The sequence below is a fragment of the Pogona vitticeps genome, chromosome 3 (genome assembly GCF_051106095.1).
Source record: "Pogona vitticeps strain Pit_001003342236 chromosome 3, PviZW2.1, whole genome shotgun sequence".
In the NCBI taxonomy this organism is placed as follows: domain Eukaryota; kingdom Metazoa; phylum Chordata; class Lepidosauria; order Squamata; family Agamidae; genus Pogona; species Pogona vitticeps.
This window is the reverse complement of record NC_135785.1, coordinates 80,478,219-80,496,287: the sequence shown is the minus strand read 5'-3', so window position 1 is coordinate 80,496,287 and position 18,069 is coordinate 80,478,219. Positions and strand designations below refer to the sequence as shown.

At 39.5% G+C, this 18,069-nt stretch overlaps 1 protein-coding gene across 4 annotated transcripts in view; it reads right to left on the bottom strand.

The window, feature by feature from the left end:
• The window catches only part of KNDC1 (kinase non-catalytic C-lobe domain containing 1), a 94,546-nt gene that overhangs the window by 3,185 nt on the left and 73,292 nt on the right, over nucleotides 1-18,069 (bottom strand). For 3 of the 4 annotated variants that reach the window (XM_020795011.3, XM_078391270.1, XM_078391271.1), the window contains 6 exons: nucleotides 16,585-16,698; nucleotides 15,163-15,310; nucleotides 14,720-14,902; nucleotides 9,107-9,319; nucleotides 6,439-6,521; nucleotides 4,723-4,873 (listed from right to left, as the gene is read on the bottom strand). In XM_020795011.3, coding sequence (XP_020650670.3) covers nucleotides 4,723-4,873; nucleotides 6,439-6,521; nucleotides 9,107-9,319; nucleotides 14,720-14,902; nucleotides 15,163-15,310; nucleotides 16,585-16,698 — 892 coding nt within the window. The remainder of the gene's footprint in view (nucleotides 1-4,722; nucleotides 4,874-6,438; nucleotides 6,522-9,106; nucleotides 9,320-14,719; nucleotides 14,903-15,162; nucleotides 15,311-16,584; nucleotides 16,699-18,069) is intronic. The other variant, XM_078391269.1, reaches the window with a different exon arrangement.

The window sequence follows — 18,069 nt, the reverse complement described above, 5'->3', positions numbered from 1 at the left end:
GGGTAGAAAGGGTGAGGGTTTTTCATTTTTGGGGTGTCCATATGGAGGAGAACATGACTTGGAGCATAAATACCTCAGAGGTATTGAAAAAGGCTCAACAGAGGTTGTACTTTCTAAGGATGCTTAGGTATAATAACATCACTCAGAGACTGTTGGTGTCCTTTTATCAATGCTCAATAGACAATGCATTGTCATACTGCATGTGCACGTGGTCCGCAGGTTGTACAGTGGCCCAGAGAAAATCGCTCCAGAGGGTGATTAATACAGCACAGAAGATTGTTGGGTGTCCCCTCCCCACCTTGGAGGAACTGTACAGGTCCTGCTGTCTTAAAAAAGCACAAAATATTATAAAGGACACCTCCCACCCTGGACACTCTTTGCTTGAATTACTGCCATCAGGAAGACAATATAGATCTATTAAAACAAGGCCAAATAGATTTAAAAAACAGTTTGTATCCAAGAGTGATGACTTTGCTAAATTCAGTTAAGATTTAATCTGACTTGTTGTAGGGTTGCATGTGAATGTATTTTTGTTGTTGTATTATGTTGGAATTTTGTAAGGAGTTTATATGGAGTTTTAACTGAATGAATAATATTGTCTGGATAGCACTCTGGTGATTTTGTTGCATATGCAATGACAATAAAATGTTATTTTATTCTATTCTTTTCTATTCTATTCTAAAACAATTATAATAAAAATTCTGCAAAATATATGACCATTTGTATGAACAGGTGTAATATATGATTGGAACACACTGACATTAAACTTATGATTAACTAGGCTGCCATTAAATCTATTATATATTGTTATGCAGCTAGAGTGCGCCTCATTGCAATTAAAGGAGGCAACTGGAAATAGCTCAACGCTAAATAACTCAACCATTTAAATGAGATGAAACACATTATCCATCAATGGCCAAATCTAAAAGCTGGTTTTAAAAACTGAGACTTACAGTGCCAGAGCAGATAAATTACTACAATTAACAAACCTTGCTTTACATGTGGGAGCAGGAAATCATGAAGTACTTATTTCATGCCATCTTTGTTCTGTGAAACCCTGCCTCCATCAACTTGTTACTGAACAGCAAAGAGGTAGGGGTGGGAGAGGTCTGTTTGCTAATTGTTTGTTGTCTGGTTACCAATTAACAATAATATGCATTTCTGAGAAGTGCTACAGACAAAAGCAGGAAATACTATTAAAGGAACAGTTAGCAATCTTTCTGCTTGGAAAAACTGGGAACAAAACATATCAAAAACATTCTCTTGTTGAAGTGTATAATTCTGTGAAAATGACATGACAAAGAATTTCCTCTACATAGATGTTCTGAATACATGTATGGAATAGGAAAGCAGGATAATGGCAACACCTTAATTTCCCCATTACAGCATCCAATGGATAATTAAAGCAGCCCAATAATAGCATACTGGCACAGGCAATCTGTTTCAGTAACAAGGAATATTAGATGTTCAAACGAGTCAGTTGGACAACATTCAGACAACCACAGAATCCTTTAGGGCTGCAGTCACCAAAGCAACCCCCTCTACCATCTGCCTTCAGAGACTATGTCTGCTTTTAAGGATGTGATGCACTGTTGTCACCCCCACTTGTTAATTTTTAAGTTGGTTTAGTACTACTTTTCACTGGCATACCATTAGCATTAACGGCAAGGAAAACACAGCACTATATATGTGTGTTCATTACTTTTCTAACAGACCAGTGTCTTTAGATGGGTAAAGCTTGCAATGTACAGTGGTGCCTCGCAAGACGAATGCCTCGCCGGATGAAAAACCCACAAGACAAAAACATTTTGCGATCGTGTTGGTGACTTGCAAGATGAAAATTTCGCAAGACAGCACCACTCACGGAACAAATTACTTTTGTCTTGCGAGGCACCGCTGTACTTCTTTCAAGGAAGATACCTGCTGTGAGACTGACATGGCAATACTTCCCTGTAGCCAACTGGAAGCCAAAGAAATGTTTGTTTGCAAAGGCTACAGAGTGATGGGTATGGAACAGCTGAAGCATGAGAGATCCACGCATGCAGCCTGACAGTCACAGCCCAGCAACGAGGTGTATTGAATTACAGCTACGGAGTGTTCCAAATGGGTAGAAACAGCAGTGATAGACCAGGTGATCTTTGCCTCAATATGCACATTCCAAACCTTGAGGCAGATACATGGATTTCTTTCCATAAATGTATTTCTGTTAAGCATTTAGTGCTCAACTTGGGCACAAACTGTGTCTATACATTTTGCTTGTCCTGTTCCTCTCTAGGTTGGGCCTCAATACTTTAATCTCCTTAAGCATCTTTCACCTCAGATCCTTAATATAACACACAAGTGTTCATCTGCACATGACTAAGATCAGCATGGAGATGTGTCGTGGACACAGACACAAGCTCCACTCCCACAACTGACTACATTCTGTATCTCTGCATGCTCAGCAAGAATGTGACCAAGGAATTCTGTAAGCACACTCAGCTGAACATCTTCACAGAAAATCAGGAACCTTACATTTTCTGAGTTTCTGATCACAGCAATTCTGTGAAAACATGCAGCTGAAAACATTTAATGAATCCTTTGACTGCACTGGTGTGATAATGCAGTGGGGTGAACTGGATACTGAAGGTGTGGCTTACATGTGTGGCCAGATCACTGCCACATGTCAGCCCTTTTCATGTTGGGGCAAAGATCTGCATAGAGCTTATGTTTTGTTTACATCATGGGTGTTTAAGCGAAATGCGTGTTCCCATTATCAATATATTATGCAGCCTAAAGGTGAGCATGGGGAACTGTTATCTCAATTTCTCTTTCTCATTGAACCAGAAGCAGGCTGCAACAGGCAAGCTACTTTGGAAGCTTTTATCACCAGATCTGTTCCTTGGACCATTTTTTTTTTTTTGGCCATTAGTGGGAAGATATGCTAGCTGTAGTCTCTGGTTAATGTTTGTGTAAGATACCCTCCCTAGAAAAGGGGATTTAATGAAAGCTAGAATTACGCCCTGAATCATGAAATTGACAAATGGGATTCATGTGCCCATGTAGCCGTGGCTATCTTAAATAGTACAGACCTGACCAAATTGGTGTGAAATAGCATTCTATAAACCTTCACTTTCATAGGGTAGTGATCTTTTCATCTCAAGCTGGGAAAAGGCCCCTTGTTGGCAGAGACATATGTAGCAGGCAAGATCAAAGCTGAATTCTAATACCACTTCAGAAACTCATAGTCTGCCTGCAGCTCTGGCCTAACTGCAGAAGTTTTTTCTTTCTTTAACTTCTCTCTCTCTCTCTCTCTCTCACACACACACACACACACACGCACACATGTGGAAATATAACCAGAAAACATTAATGTTCATTCACTATGAAACATAAACTAATCAAATGAGATACAGAAGGAAATATATGCCCAAAAAGGTTCTTCGCTACAAAGAGGCAAATGAATTAAATGAAATAATCTTTGCAACTATGACTTTCTTAAGTCTCTGCTGTGAATCCTGCTCTGCAGCCCTTAAAGTGAAAGTGAAAAAGCCCAAAGGGTTATCAGTAAATCCTCCACTGTAGATGCATTTCCAGATGACACAGCTTCTGGGGAGGGGGGGTAATCTTGATAGAAAGATAGGTTTCCTTCTGTCACAATTGGCTGAAATGTGTTCATTTATATGCAAAATTGCATACACTACATCACATGAACAACAAATATGAACAATTGAAAACACAGTATAAAAATTATACATAAATGATTGCATGTGCGTGGAGATGCACACACACACTTCAATCAGGAAAGAACTAAAAGCCTAATAAAATGAGGTACAGAACCTACAAGGCCAAACAGATTCTCTGGTCCATTGGAATGCAGCAGAACAACACAATCCTGAATCTTGCTTTTGTACTTCTCCTGCTAGGCCTTAGTATGAATTACAGAACTATGTGTGACTATGTGGGCTGGGAGGGATCTGGAAGCTGTAGAAAGAGATACGTTTTCCACTGCTTAATCTTGGTGTATCCATAGGAGATGCTCTGATTAACCTAGTAATATTTAAATAACTAAATTATGTTTCTTTGCTACAGCTGCATTGAAATGTTGCAATATTATGTAAACTCTTCCCATGTTATGAGCTGCTTTGAGCATGGCTTACCATGGAAAATTGGCACACAAATAAACTAATAATGATCATCATAACGTTCAGGCCTTGAGTGGCAGCTATGCTTTTCATTTTCCAGAGCCTGCTTCTGCCCCTGAAAAGGAGGGGCCAAAGATTAGTTCTGTGATTGCGATTGTGCGTATTTTTGATATGCAAATAACAGCAAAAGAAGAGCCTGGGCAACTTTGGATTCTATGAGGCAGGAACTTTAATTCTCTCTCTTTCGCTGTAGTCTTAGGGGGGGGGAACTCCATAGTCAGAAGCTGCTGCTGGATAGCTCAGTGAGTTGGAACACAGTAGTCTAGGAGAAGAGCCAGCTTGGGTTGGGCAAGCTGCAAAGTCAAACAGTGCTCCAAGAAGAAGGACATGGTAAGCCATTTCTATGTATTTTGTACCTCAAAAACCCAGAGAAGGGTCAGTTAGAAATGACTTGATAGCATGAAGTTATAATTTATATTATAGTGGAAGTTCACGGAAGGGAAATTCTTCCTTCTCTTGAATGCCATATCCATACCATACAGGTAATAACTATATATAAAAATAGTTATGAAATAGGAAGAAAACAAGGCCTGCAAACCTTAGAACTGTAGCTTGTTACAATTTCACCAGCAACCCAGGCACTGACATTGTCTGCATACTTCAAAATTTGCAAGAGGTAGTTGTCTTGGACACAGTTTTTCGTAAAAAGGTTACAGACTTGGGTAGGCAAGGGCTCCGAGGCAGTAGCTCTGTAAAAGAGAAACATCTACAACATTTAAATATTAATTATAATCGTGCAAAGGCTAGTATGATTTTAAGTAAATCATATGGAGTGTAAAAGATACCAACCCAAACAGCATGGGCATTTTGGAAGTAATTATACCTTGAAAAGGTAATGAGCCATTTACCATATTAGAATACTGAGAATAGAATATTAAACCAAAATGATTGTCAGACCTAATAATTGCCAATTATAAGGATAAGCAGCAGATGCCTCAGAATTTTATCAAACTTCTGGCCTTAAGGAGAACCTTGATAATTGACTTAGCTTATCCGATTTACAACCTATTGTTCTGTCAAGATTGGCTAGTGTTTCTAGCCTTCTTGACGCCAGGAGTAAAAAACTCAGACCTTCAAAACTCACTCCATCTTCATTTTTTTTTTAAAAAATCACTTTTCTACTCTAAAACGCTTCATTTCTTTTCTTTTACCTCTAGCAATAACTGCAGTAGAATTGCTAAGTTCCCTTTTTTCCTTTCTGCCCTATCTTTCTCCTAGGCTGTCATCCCAAACCTCTTCTGCTCCTTTACCTCTGAAAAGAACGGTCTGGAAATTTACTAGAGTGTTCCCTTAGAAGCTCAATCATAACCCCATCTGTTTCCCCTACATGCCACAGTAAAGTACTTTAGAATCCATCTGCTCTCGCTACTCTTAAGAGTCTCTACTGCATTAAAAAAGCAAGAGAGAGAGTGGTTATTTGCACTGGGAAGGGAAATTGCTTACAGATGCATTAAAGCTATAACCTGCTTAGATTGTTCCTGTTGACAAGAATGAATATCCTCTTATCCTGCATAGGCATTTTCAATACATCTAATAAAGAAAATATAGCACTGAGTTATTCCACACTTCCAGGTTCACAAGTGGAAAGTGGCTTGACATGTCCGCTGAAGGGTTGGAAATTCACTTGCAGACGGGGAAACAAGCAAAACCGGGGTTTCCTGGAGTATGGGATAGAAGAAGTGCCTTTTCTCTGTTTAGAGAGAGACATAGACACCCACCCACAACCAAACATAGTGGACTTCATGGTAAAGACTGCCACCTTCAGTATTGACTGGTGAAGACATACAGGGAGATGGCATAGGGAAAGGATCCTGCATTTATTTATGTACCCTGGAAGACTGGATGCAGAAAGGTCTAGTCACTGTTCTTGCAAAACCAAAGAGGAAATTTTCACTCCCAATCTCAGGATGTAAGCCTCCAGCATATAACACAAGTCCATTAAATTATCATCGCCATCAACATCAACAATAAAATGTTGCATTACAAAATAGGTGCATGCTCCCATTTTGTCAAAAGTGTTTACTAAGAAAAGTAATTTCAGTGTTTAATTTGAAATGCTATCCAGATTATATTGTCTTCTGAACTATCTTGACTGCTGGTATCTTGGTGTCTTAAGACTCCTATGATATGCTGAGCTCAGTCAACCTTTAAATACAGAACTAATTTTCTCACTGAACATATTAAATCAGAACACACACAGAGAGAGATTTCTAGTACAAAACATGCCACTAAGTCAGGCAAAGTACCAACTCACTTTTGGAGAGGCATAGTTTTGTCTTTGACTCCAAGCTGTCTTGAATTTAGAAAGTGCACTGGATGACATTTATTGAATATTTCCTAAGAAAAAAAGAAAATAAAAGAATATATATATATATGTATATTTTAAAAATTGCCCCATTGCAGCCAAAAAATAATTAAGGGGAGAGGCACTTACCACAACAGGCAAAAAGGGCAAGGGACTAGTAACTCCTCAGCATCCTCAGGCCTTAATAATGGAAACTCTAGAGTGCAACTACATGGTCAAATACCAGCAGGATATGCTCTGCTTATAAAACAGGTGAATCTGAATTATTTTTTAATGACCACATGATGCAAAGGCTAATTTGAATCAGTCCAGCCCTTTTTGCTCTCAAAGCAGCTTTTTTCCTCTGCCGGTGGGGAGGCTTCTACTTTTTCAAGCCAGAACAATTTGAGCAGGCTTTTCCCCATGAAGCTAGTTGGGGTACATTCTTGTAAAGATGGAGGCATGTCTACAGGTGGCATTTTGGTGATGTAGCCAGTTGAGGTATGGTGTTCAGGCCCAAGGGGCATGCAAAACCAAAGCACTATGATTTCATTGATGGGGACTGGGAGCTAATTCTGAATCCCGTCAGATTGTGTGGGAAGGACCTTCTGGGCGAAACAAAAGCTTAGTGCTGTTAATTATCTAACTGATAGGTCTGAAAGTAGACTTAAAACATTTGTCATGACAATATGCAAACAGAGATGAGGTAATTCCTCCATGTGTTACTTGAAAGTAAGGGAAACGAATAATGGATCAGAAAGGGAAGGTGGTGATCGCTGTTATAGAATCATTCTGCCAAGTGAATTATAATGTATTTTGTAAAATTACTGTTCAAACTTTTGATGTTCTGTACTCTTATGCACCTTTCTGTGTTATTTTTTATAGAAAAGGTTTTGAGAAATCATGAGTAGTGTGAAGCTTTAAATGAGAAAGTGGCTTCACAGCAAACCATAAAAGGTTCAGCAAAGGTGGGACCAAAGGAAGGAAAGAAGAGAGGGCAGTGGGCTGAAATGTGATTTGCTTAGCAATCAGTATGAAGGGTGAACAACCAAATCAATCTGAAGCCCCTGTGTGAACACTGATTGCGATTTCTAACATAATGCAGGTTCTGAATGAAGGTATGTCATGCTAGTGGGATGGAGATACGTTTCCTTCCAATCTGTACACTGCTAGCTTTCAGGGACATAAAAAAGAGCACATCTTCAAGAAGCCTGATATGAAAACTGGCCATGAAGCATCTCTGTCCTCTTTACAAAACCATTGCAGCTGTTGCTGGAGGTGAAAGCACATCCTGAAGTGATTCATTTCAGCACTCAATTTCCATTTTTTCACCATGTGAAAACTGAATACTAATTTGCACCAATCCTCATGTCTTAGGTTCAACTCACTTCTTAATCCACAAAGCAGCAGTTTTCCTTCAAATAAACTTGCATAAATCCTGTTGCTTGGCTTAAGACCATATTTTTTGCTCCATAAGATACACTTTTCCGTTCAAAAAAATTGAGGTGAAAAGTCTGTGTTTCTTATGAAGAAAATACATTGCGTTTGGTTCTCTCTAGTGGTCAGTCTGATAATTACACCTTTTTTACAATGCTGATCTGGAAGGACACTGCCTCAAGCTTGCTGGGACTAGGCAAAATGGTGGTGGCTTAACAGACCTCCCAGTACTGTACTCATTAGTAGCATTGATACTACAGGGCATCTGTAGCAGCCCCGTAGGACCAGCGCTGCTTACTGGACAGCTGGATCACGTGACCAGCCAGATGCTGGAGGAAGCAGAGAGAGAGAAAGACAGAGAGAGAGAGAGAGAGAGAGAGAGAGAGAGAGGGAGGAGAGCTCCACAGAGGAAGGGAGAAGATCATTTACCATAAATAACATAATACAGAGGAATTCCTGGCTGGATTGCTGACTGATGACATTAAGGGGCACATGAGGCATTGTTGGTGAAAAGTAGGATTTGTTTCATTTGCTCACTGAGTGAAAGGCTTTTAGTTCTTTTGAGATTTGTCATACTATTCAAAGGAACCCACTCTAATGGTATCTTAAACCTGAATTTTTGATACTTTACACTGATGCATTGCACCTTGGGGTGTCTACTTCACTCCCCTAATGGTGAACATAATTCAGAAATGTATTATATAAAGTAAAAGACCGCCTCACGTGGGACCACTCTGCCTATAGAGATACCATACAACTTTATTACACTGTTTGGTTCAGAATATTTTTTCCTGTTTTCCTTCTCTAAAAATTAGCTGCATCTTATGCTGAGGTGTGTCTTATGGAGCGAAAAATACAGTGTTACAACTAGAGTAGTCTCTTGAATCAATGGCAAATCACTACTAATTAAATAGGCTTACTCTAGTTGTGACTTATTAGACTCAGTAACAAGATTTCAGTTAATATATACATTTGTGCTTTATTAAATATATTGTATTCTGTTTGTAAAAATTGCTTTGTCTAAAAAAAGTAATTATTTCCAAACTTTAGTTTTTAAGCACAATAAAAATCACATGGGAAAGGAGGTTCTGCAGGGGGAGGAATCTGGGGTTGTACAACATAGCAGCATCCCACATATACGGTCTTAAGAAAATAGGAGTAGTGAAGAGAACTGATTGCATGCCATCCTTACTTGATTTACCTGTTCTAACAATGTCAGTTGACAGCAAAGTTGTTGAGCAGTATATTCGGTTAAGAAACATTGTTCCCCTTCTATTTTGGTATAGAAGCCAGAGGATTCTTCTGTTATACTTGTAAAGCATGGCTTTGGCAAAGCTGATGCAATGGTCTGTGGCCTATCTTTCTGATAAGGTGCAACAACTCCACTTCCTTTTGAGTGTTTCCAGTTAAAACTCTGTACAAGAAAATATAAAAGCTGTTCTTTTCCACCTACAGCATTAAACAAGCAAAACTAAGTTCATTGTTACATAAGGTAAAAATGCATTTGATTGATAAACAGGCATCTGCACATTGCCTTCAGCCCCCCAAATGAACTGTTCACAACACAGAAACAGAAATATTTGGTTTTATGGCAGCTCTGAAGTCAATTCCCTACAAAGCCATGCCACACTTTGGACCAATGGACCTTTCTGAAACGTTTTCCAATAAGCGCACAAGAAATAAGTTACAGTAACTCTATCAATAGATTTCCTGATAAAAAAGATGGTAGCCAAATCCTAGGAGTATAACTGGTACATCAGAATAAAATTTAAATGCACTTTTAGCTCTGACAGTCACATGACAGATAGGTTGCAGAGTGTCTGTAATGATGCACTGGAGCTATCCATAAACTGAAGAGTGCCAGAGCATCATCCTACTGCTGAATTATGGATGGCTTCAGCTAGTCATATTATGTTCTTCTTAATTTTGCAAAATCTGCCCTTAGTATATAACAATGATGAAGGATCCATGAAAGACAATAAGCTATGGGCCTACTCCTTAATAGCTAGTCTGACCATCATCAAGATCAAATATTTCCCTTACATTCTCAGGTCCAATGGCTGTAAACATCTCGTCCCTCTCTATTCACACTCAGCCAACCTACTAAAGGCCTTAAGCAGAGTCTCTCACTCATACCCACAAGAGTTCTCATGGAAAACTTTTGAGTATATTTCAGCTATAGTTTCTATATACTGTACATTCAGGTGCTTCTCTATCAATAAATTAGTTTTTAAATTGTGTTGACTTTATTTTACTGCCATATGTCAGGTCTTTAGATGCCTTCTATTATTATCCAGCTGGACCTTTCAAAGGTATTGTATTAATCCTTTCATTCTTTTGTATGGAGAGGTCTGATTTGACCATGGTGACACATGCCTTTTATTAAATCCCTGGCTGGATTACTGTAAGGCACTCTCTGTGGGGCTGCTTTTGAAAAGTGTTTGGAAACTTCAGTAGGTCTGCAGTCAGGTTGTTAACTGGAGATGGTTACAGAGATCACACAACACACACAGACACACACACACACAAACATTATAGCAGCTCCATTGGCTATCGATCCATTTTCAGGCACAATTCAAAGTGCTGGTTTTAATCTATAACAGCCCTAAACAGCTTAGGTCCATGTTATCTCAAAGACTGTATCTCCCTTTATGAACTTGTCTGGCTGTTAAGATCATCAGGGGAAGCCTTTTTCTCAGTGCTACCACCCTCACGAGTGCACTTGGTCGGGACCCAAGAAGGCCTTCTCTGGAACTCCCTCCTACAGGAGGCCAGAATAAGTATTCACAAACTACTAAAAATACAACATATGTTATATACCTCTGGAAAGTCAATTAACTTAAAGGAGGAACTGCATGGGATAAGAAGTTATATGCCATTTGTTTCAGTTGACAGCTTGCATATTTCCAGCAAAGGATGACTGTCAATAAAACTACTAATGCTGACTGTAGCTTCATCTCCTGATTTAGCCAGAAAGAGCATGATAAGAAAGGAGTCAATCAAACAAATCTCTACCTCTTCCCCAAACCATAACACAATACAAGCTAATCCTTGAAAAATGTTAACAAGAATGCTAACAGAGACTGCCAACATTATACCTGATGCCTTGCTAACACAGTCAAGAGAACAGAGGCCTTGAAAGAAGTGACCTTGAACAACTGGTTCTCTGACAGTTGAAGGAAGGCAATGATTCCTCCCTGCTCTTTTAGATTAGGCATATTTCAGTCATGAGAGACTATGGTAACGTGCTCTGAACAGAGGACTTGGAACAGTGTCTAGTGTGATTGAGGCAGCCAATTCGGCAGTGACAAACCCTTCCACACTGAAGACAAATACAATCTGTCCCATCCAGCTCCCTGGTTTTGCTGGTTTCGAGATTGCCTCTTTACCTTGGCCTGCTGGACAAGGGTCTCTTCAAATTGGGAGAGGCCATGATGCACCGCCTGCCTCCAGGCTGAACGCTCAGATGTCAAAGCTTCCCATCTGTTGAGGTCCATTCCTAAAGCCTTCAGATCCTGCTTGCAGATATCCTTGTATCGCAGCTGTGGTCTTCCTCTGGGGTGATTTCCCTGCACTAATTCTCCATACAGGAGATCTTTTGGAATTTGACCACCAGCTATTCTCACGACATGCCCGAGCCAACGTAGATGTCGCTGTTTCAGTAATGTATACATGCTGAAAATTCCAGCTCATTCTAGGACTACTCTATTTGGAACTTTGTCCTGCCAGGTGATACCAAAAATGAATCAGAGACAACACATATGGAACATGGTCAGCTTCCTCTCCTGCTGTGCACAAAGGGTCTAGGACTCACTGCAGTACAGGAGTGTACTCAGGACACAGGCTCTATAGACCTGCATCTTGGTATATGCTGTCAGCTTCTTATTAAGTCATACTCTCTTTGTAAGTCTAGAGAACATGGTAGCTGTTTTGCCAATGTATTTATCCAGCTCGACATCTAGGGAGAGAGTGTCAGAGAGTGTCCTTGCTCTTGGAACACACTTTATCCATTAGCGGCCTTCTCCTCTGGAACCTTTTTAATGCAGCTAGCTAACAAAGCATCTGCTGATCAAGGAACAGCAGTCGTTCAATATGCCTCTAACTTACTTCCCAAAGCTTTAGGCTCCAGAGCAAAATACTGTGATTTGTAAATAAAACAGATAAGTAAATGTCATTGGCAACATCCTCATACTCTTTTGTCAGTAGCAGTTTGGCAACCATTTGAGACAATTCAAAACCAGCAGCATTGCAGACTTCCCTAAAAAAATGTTAAGAATCTGTCTGTCCTCATGTATATGATTCCCAGACCAAAAAGCTTCAGAAATGCAATGCCTCTTTTCCTCTGCTTAATAGCTTTCCCCATTTCCATTTGATTCAGTACGGCTCAGAAAAAACATTTTGTAAACACATTATATTGTAAACTTCGGATGACTAATGACTTTTCCCTGTACTATTTATACCCTTAGAATAGGGGATAATACTGTTTTGAAACTAGCAAATCCAGCATATTTTAAGGCACTTGAAACTGTTTAATTAACTGTTATAGAAGGCAGGCTTTGAAAAATGCAACAGCAAACTATTTCTCTCTGAAGCAGTCTACATAATATTTTGGACTTCTGATATCTAGTCTTTAATTCTAATACTTATATCATCACTTACATATTAAACCATAATCATATGCTATCAAGTAAGTTCTTTTCAAGAGTTTCCAAGTAGAGAATACACAGAAGTAGTCTACCATTCACTATCCTGGGACTGTTCAGCTTCCCCACAGTCTGACTGTACACATAGGAGGCACAGCGGGGGAATCAAACTCCCAACCTCTGGCTCTGCAGGCAGATACCTAAACCACTGATCTATCCAGTCAACAACTTACATAATACAGATGACAAAATCTATGGTCACAAACATCATGTGAAATTCAGTCCTATGCGTTTGCTTGAAAGCACATTCCACCATATTCAGTGGAGCTTACCTCTTAGTAAGTATGCTTAGGATGGCATTCTTAAAGGTATTTGTTGTTCATCTTTCAAAAATGTAAATGCAATGTGAGGTTTACAGTATTTTGTGAACGCATACCCTGCCTTTTTCTCCAGCTAAGTTCAAAATAGCTTAACATAGCAAGTCCCAAAACAACATCAACATATAATGGTAAACAAAATATTACATAAAACTAAAGAAAATAGTACTAATTGTCATTGCTTAATTAGGAATCATGGACCAAGGTCTCTGATGCTGCCAAACATGCCAGATTATGGAAGTGATGAACCTAATATTTTAAGGAGAAGACAGCCTCATCTGAAATAATCTATATACCCAAACCCTAAATTGCTAGTTTACCCCTAAAACGAACTTGAATCTTGTCAGTATTAATGTTCAGCTTATTCTGCCCTATGTACCCTTTCACAATTAAATGCAACAAAGATTTCCACTGTTCTCTGGATCATACATAAATGATCACTCGGTTGCACAAACCTACATGTGATTTCCTAGACATTTCATGTGGATCTTAAACAGCATAGGGGTGAGAATGGAACTGTGGAACTGTCCACCAAGCAAAAAGAAGAGAAATGGGCCCATGGCACTATCCTTACAAAAGAGGTGCAAAGAACAAAGGCCAAAGAACACCATATCTCCCCGGTTCAAGGGAATCGAAGACTCAAAAGTGATTCTCTCCTTTCCCATTAAACAATTAGCAGAATTCTTTTCTCATGCCTCTGGCTTGCCCTTTCCCTCTTCCTGTTTGTCTTTCTTGCTCTGCTTTGCCTCTTTTCCTCTTTAATCATAGATTAGAGCAGACATGTAACTTCTCTTCCTGACCCAGACCATATGGCCAGCATGGTGGACAACAATCTCCCACATGGTTGAGACTGCAATAGCTTTCTTTTATTCTTCTGATTGTAATAGAAGAGAGGTTTTTCCCTCTTTATATATGAAGGCAAGTTAATACAAAAGAAACTGGGATTTTTTAAAATATATATATATATATTTTGCCATTCTCTCCTTCACATTTCCCCTGTGCTGTAGATGTGTTTTGTATTTTATACTCTGTTCATTATAAGGGAATGACCAATTTCCTCCAACAGTCAAACTACTCCAGTCTTCCACCAGAGGGATTATAGTGTTTTTCACTCCAAAATAAAACAGAGAGTCTGACTGACATGGAGCCAAAACCTCTGAAATTGTGTTGCAATCTTAGGCTCATGTACCTTGTCCTCCCACCCACCAAAAGCTAATAGCTATTCAAATCGGAGTGGTCTAATCCACTCCTCCCCAATAAAATGCCCCATATCCCTTGCTTCCTTCTTGGTACAACCATCTTTCTAACAGAAGCATTTATTATGTTTCAAATAAGTTCAGGATTATAAGACTGTTTACTGTATACAGTGCCACGGTATCTTGACAATTAGGACACTCATCGTTAACTACAGTGATAGTATGTCTCAGGTAGAGAGGAGAAACATGTTTGATTCATTAGTGCTATGGCATGTCACCTTCCAAGATACATATTTGCCTATCTATGGAATAAGCCAATTTTTGTAGCTCCAAGGCACTGAAAATAGCCGAAATCTAATTCAAGTAACACTACAATAATCTGTAACATTAAAGCGGAAATTACTATTCAAAAATCAAACTTCCAATCTTTGTTAAGACACCAAGTTCCCGTGACACCCTTAGCATATTGCCTTCTCAAGAGACAAAAATATATTGCAATATATCCTAAGATTTCAGGTAGGATAAGAAAGGTAACTAAGTAAAATTAAATCATGTGGTATGTGCTACTGCCACGAAGGAAATGAAAGAAACAACATACCCTTTTAAAATAATCTTTTGTGGGACTCTGTCGCGAAGATAGTGAAGATTGTGTTTCATGAGTTTTCTCCATTTCTTTCCATTCTTCCATTTTGTGGCACTGCGAAACAATGCTCCCTTTCCTGCTTGTACTGACATCAAGCAATGAAAGCATCCACTTGCTATAGCCACTGAATGGAATTACCTACAAAGAGTTCATGATTACGTTCTTCTATGTATCTATACTTCAAATTGTAAATGCCTTAATTTGGGTAAAATAAATCTTGTTTTACCAGAATCATTTACAAATAATGTGTGTGGATTCCCAAGGCATGGCTTTCCTTTCTCATTTCAATTATATTTAGAGTCAGATTCTCATATAATGTTGCTGCAATCTTGCATGTCATAACTCACTTTGATTTAGATGACATTTACCTTAAGCTTCTTGTCAAAACAGTGAATTACCTTAGAAATGATAAAGTCTTTCAGTGTACTCATAAAGTGAGGGTTTATTGTAAAGTCTACAGCATAACAGTCTTCAATCCAGCTCTGTAGAATGGAGAAACTGCGGTGGTATATTTGGCTAAGCAAAGAACAATATTCTATGCTTGCACTAGAAAGAGGAGAACACTTATTAATACAGAGACAATTATTATATTACTGTGTTGAAATATGTGAACAGATCATTTAATCTTATCACTTCAAGAACACAAGTAATAAAACTGTACCATCTTTTGTTAGAAATTTTGTAAAAAAAGCTATTGAAATGAAGCTTTATTTTTTGTCCCAAAAGGGTAGTGATCCTTCTATCAAGCAGAAAACTTTGTTCTCTTCAAAATACAGTGGAACCTCTACTTACGAATGTCCCTACCTATGAACAATCCAACTTACGAACAGCTCCGTTCGCAAAATTTTGCTTCTACTTGCAAATGGAGCTTCAACATACGAACGAAAAAAAGGCAGGGGAAAAGGGCGGGAAATTTAAATTTGCTAACTGTTGGTGGCGAAGTGGCTGCTTCTTTGTAGCTCTTTCGCCCTAATGGTTAGGAAAAGGGAGGCTCAGCCTCCTGGACTTCTACCGCTGCTGCTACTGCCGCTGGGAGGCGAGCCACCGGACCATCCCGGTTGGACTCAGCCTCCCGGGCTTCTAGCGCCGCTGCCACAGGCTTTCCTGGGGTTAACTGCAAGCTCCGCCCTTCTCCGCCTCCACCTGCTGCTGGGCCAGGGTTTCCACATTGTCAACGCAGGCTTTCCCAGGTAGACCGGGCCTACCAGGGGAAGCCTACATTGGCCTGGTGAAAAACCTGGTCCGGCAGGGGATGGCAGCGGAGAAAGGCGGCACTTTCTGCGAGCCCCGGGAAAGCCTCCCATGGCAGCAGAGAAGCCGTGCAGTGGGGGAGAAAGGCAGCACTTGCGGCGAACCCCGGGAAAGCCTACAGCGGTGGCAGAGAAGCCTTGGCCCGGCAGCAGCAGCCCAGGAGGCCTCCTGTTAGTGGCGGTCATGGTGATGGAGGTAACGTGCTGCTTTTTTAAAACTTTTTTTTGTCTTTTGCAGTCCCAGGAGCTTGCAGTGTTTGATTTTTTTTTATTTTTGGGTATTGTTTCTTCAGCTGGAATGGATTAAATGCTTTTCAATACATCCCTATGGGACATGGAGCTTCTACTTATGAACGTTTCAACTAACGAACATCATCTGGGATGGATTAAGTTTGTAAGTAGAGGTTCCACTGTAAAACATATACATCCTACCCTAAGTGAATGTATTCAGTTCTTTTCCAAAAAAGTTAGAAATTATGAACAATTGTGAAGGAACAGCTGGAAAGCTACTGATGTATCAGTGCTAGTCAACTGAAATGTCTTTGAATTCAATGCAATTTCAGTACATACCTGGGTAAAGTTGTCTTGATTCTATCAAGAAGAAATTGCAGAAAGTCTTCTTGTGAGCAGAAATAACGAAATGTGTACAAAAACTGCTGTACATAGCCTTCCAAAAATGCACCTCTGAATATAAAAAGAAGAAAAATCAATTTTGCAAGTTCAATGGTGCTGTTTTGGAATCAAGAACAGAAGAAACAACTGAGAAGCAAAAATAATATATTCTAGGTCACTTTATATCATTTATTTTCTAGTTTCCTTGATAAGGGAAGCTATTTTAAATTAGAATTCTGCATTCACAATTGAATAGCTTTAAAGCAGTGGTGGGCAATGTGTGGCTTGAGACCACATGCATGCACTTAGAAAATATGAAAGCTGCATGCATGTACACACAGGTTGGTCTGTTTTTGGTCCTTTTGGCTTTCCAGGAGCAGTAATTTTTATATCAGAGGACAAGAGGAAAGCTGAAAGTCCCTGGATGTCCTCCAAAATTGAAGGTTCCCACCCAGGAACGTTGTGTTTACTTTTGTTTAAAAAGGGTGGGTGGATGTGCTGAAAACAATTCTTGAGCTGTATGGAGCATGCAGAGGGGCTGAGGCATAAATTTGGTCCCCAAGCCTCCTAAGCTAACCTGTCCCTGTTTTAATTCATCACGCCTAAACTAACAAGATCTGTGCTCTCTACAAAGGCACCAAGGGAGCTTCGACCTTAAGAGGATAAAGTAGTAAATTGCTCCTTGAGTGCTCAAAAAGCATTGCAAGTCCAGTAAATGAACATTTAAAAGAAAGGAGGGGTCAGCTTTCTTTCTCCACCCATGACATTAGAGAAGACATTTCACTATACAGTAGTGGCCAACTCATTCTTGTCCCAGTTGTCCTATTGAGCAAACCTCATCCACTTTATCATGCCTGATGCTCAAGGATTACAATCTGAATTTGCTTCTTTTCTCTTCCACCACCACCTCTTCCCTTTTTTTAACCACAATTTTAGACCTTAGAGCACCAATTGTTTTTCTGCTGATACTAGTGAGTTGATCCTAAACATGCTTTACATAATGAATTAATTAATTAAATTGGGAAAGAAGGTAACTAAGGAGGTAGGTTTGTTAGATTGGGACCAATTCCCTTCAGTCCTTATGTTTATAAAGTAACAAGAAGGTACACCTTGATTTGTTTGGTATTGCTTTATAACCACTTCTCTCTTTTCATCATACTTTCTGTGCAGATTAGCCATCTGTACATTTCTACACTTTGTCACTAATATCGAAAAGGAGATCTTGAAGACTTCTGTTCCATCTCTAGCTAAACTGAGGTTCATCTTGCTCTAAATTTGAAAAAGTGAGGGGATGAGAGCCTTTTATGTGGACAACCCCCGTCCCTTCTTAACTATGGAACAATGTTCTTCATATTTCTGTTAACAAGTATGAACGCTCCATTGCCATAGTTTGAAATATGTAGCATGGCTAGGAAAGGCTCCTCTCTGATACCTGGAAAAATT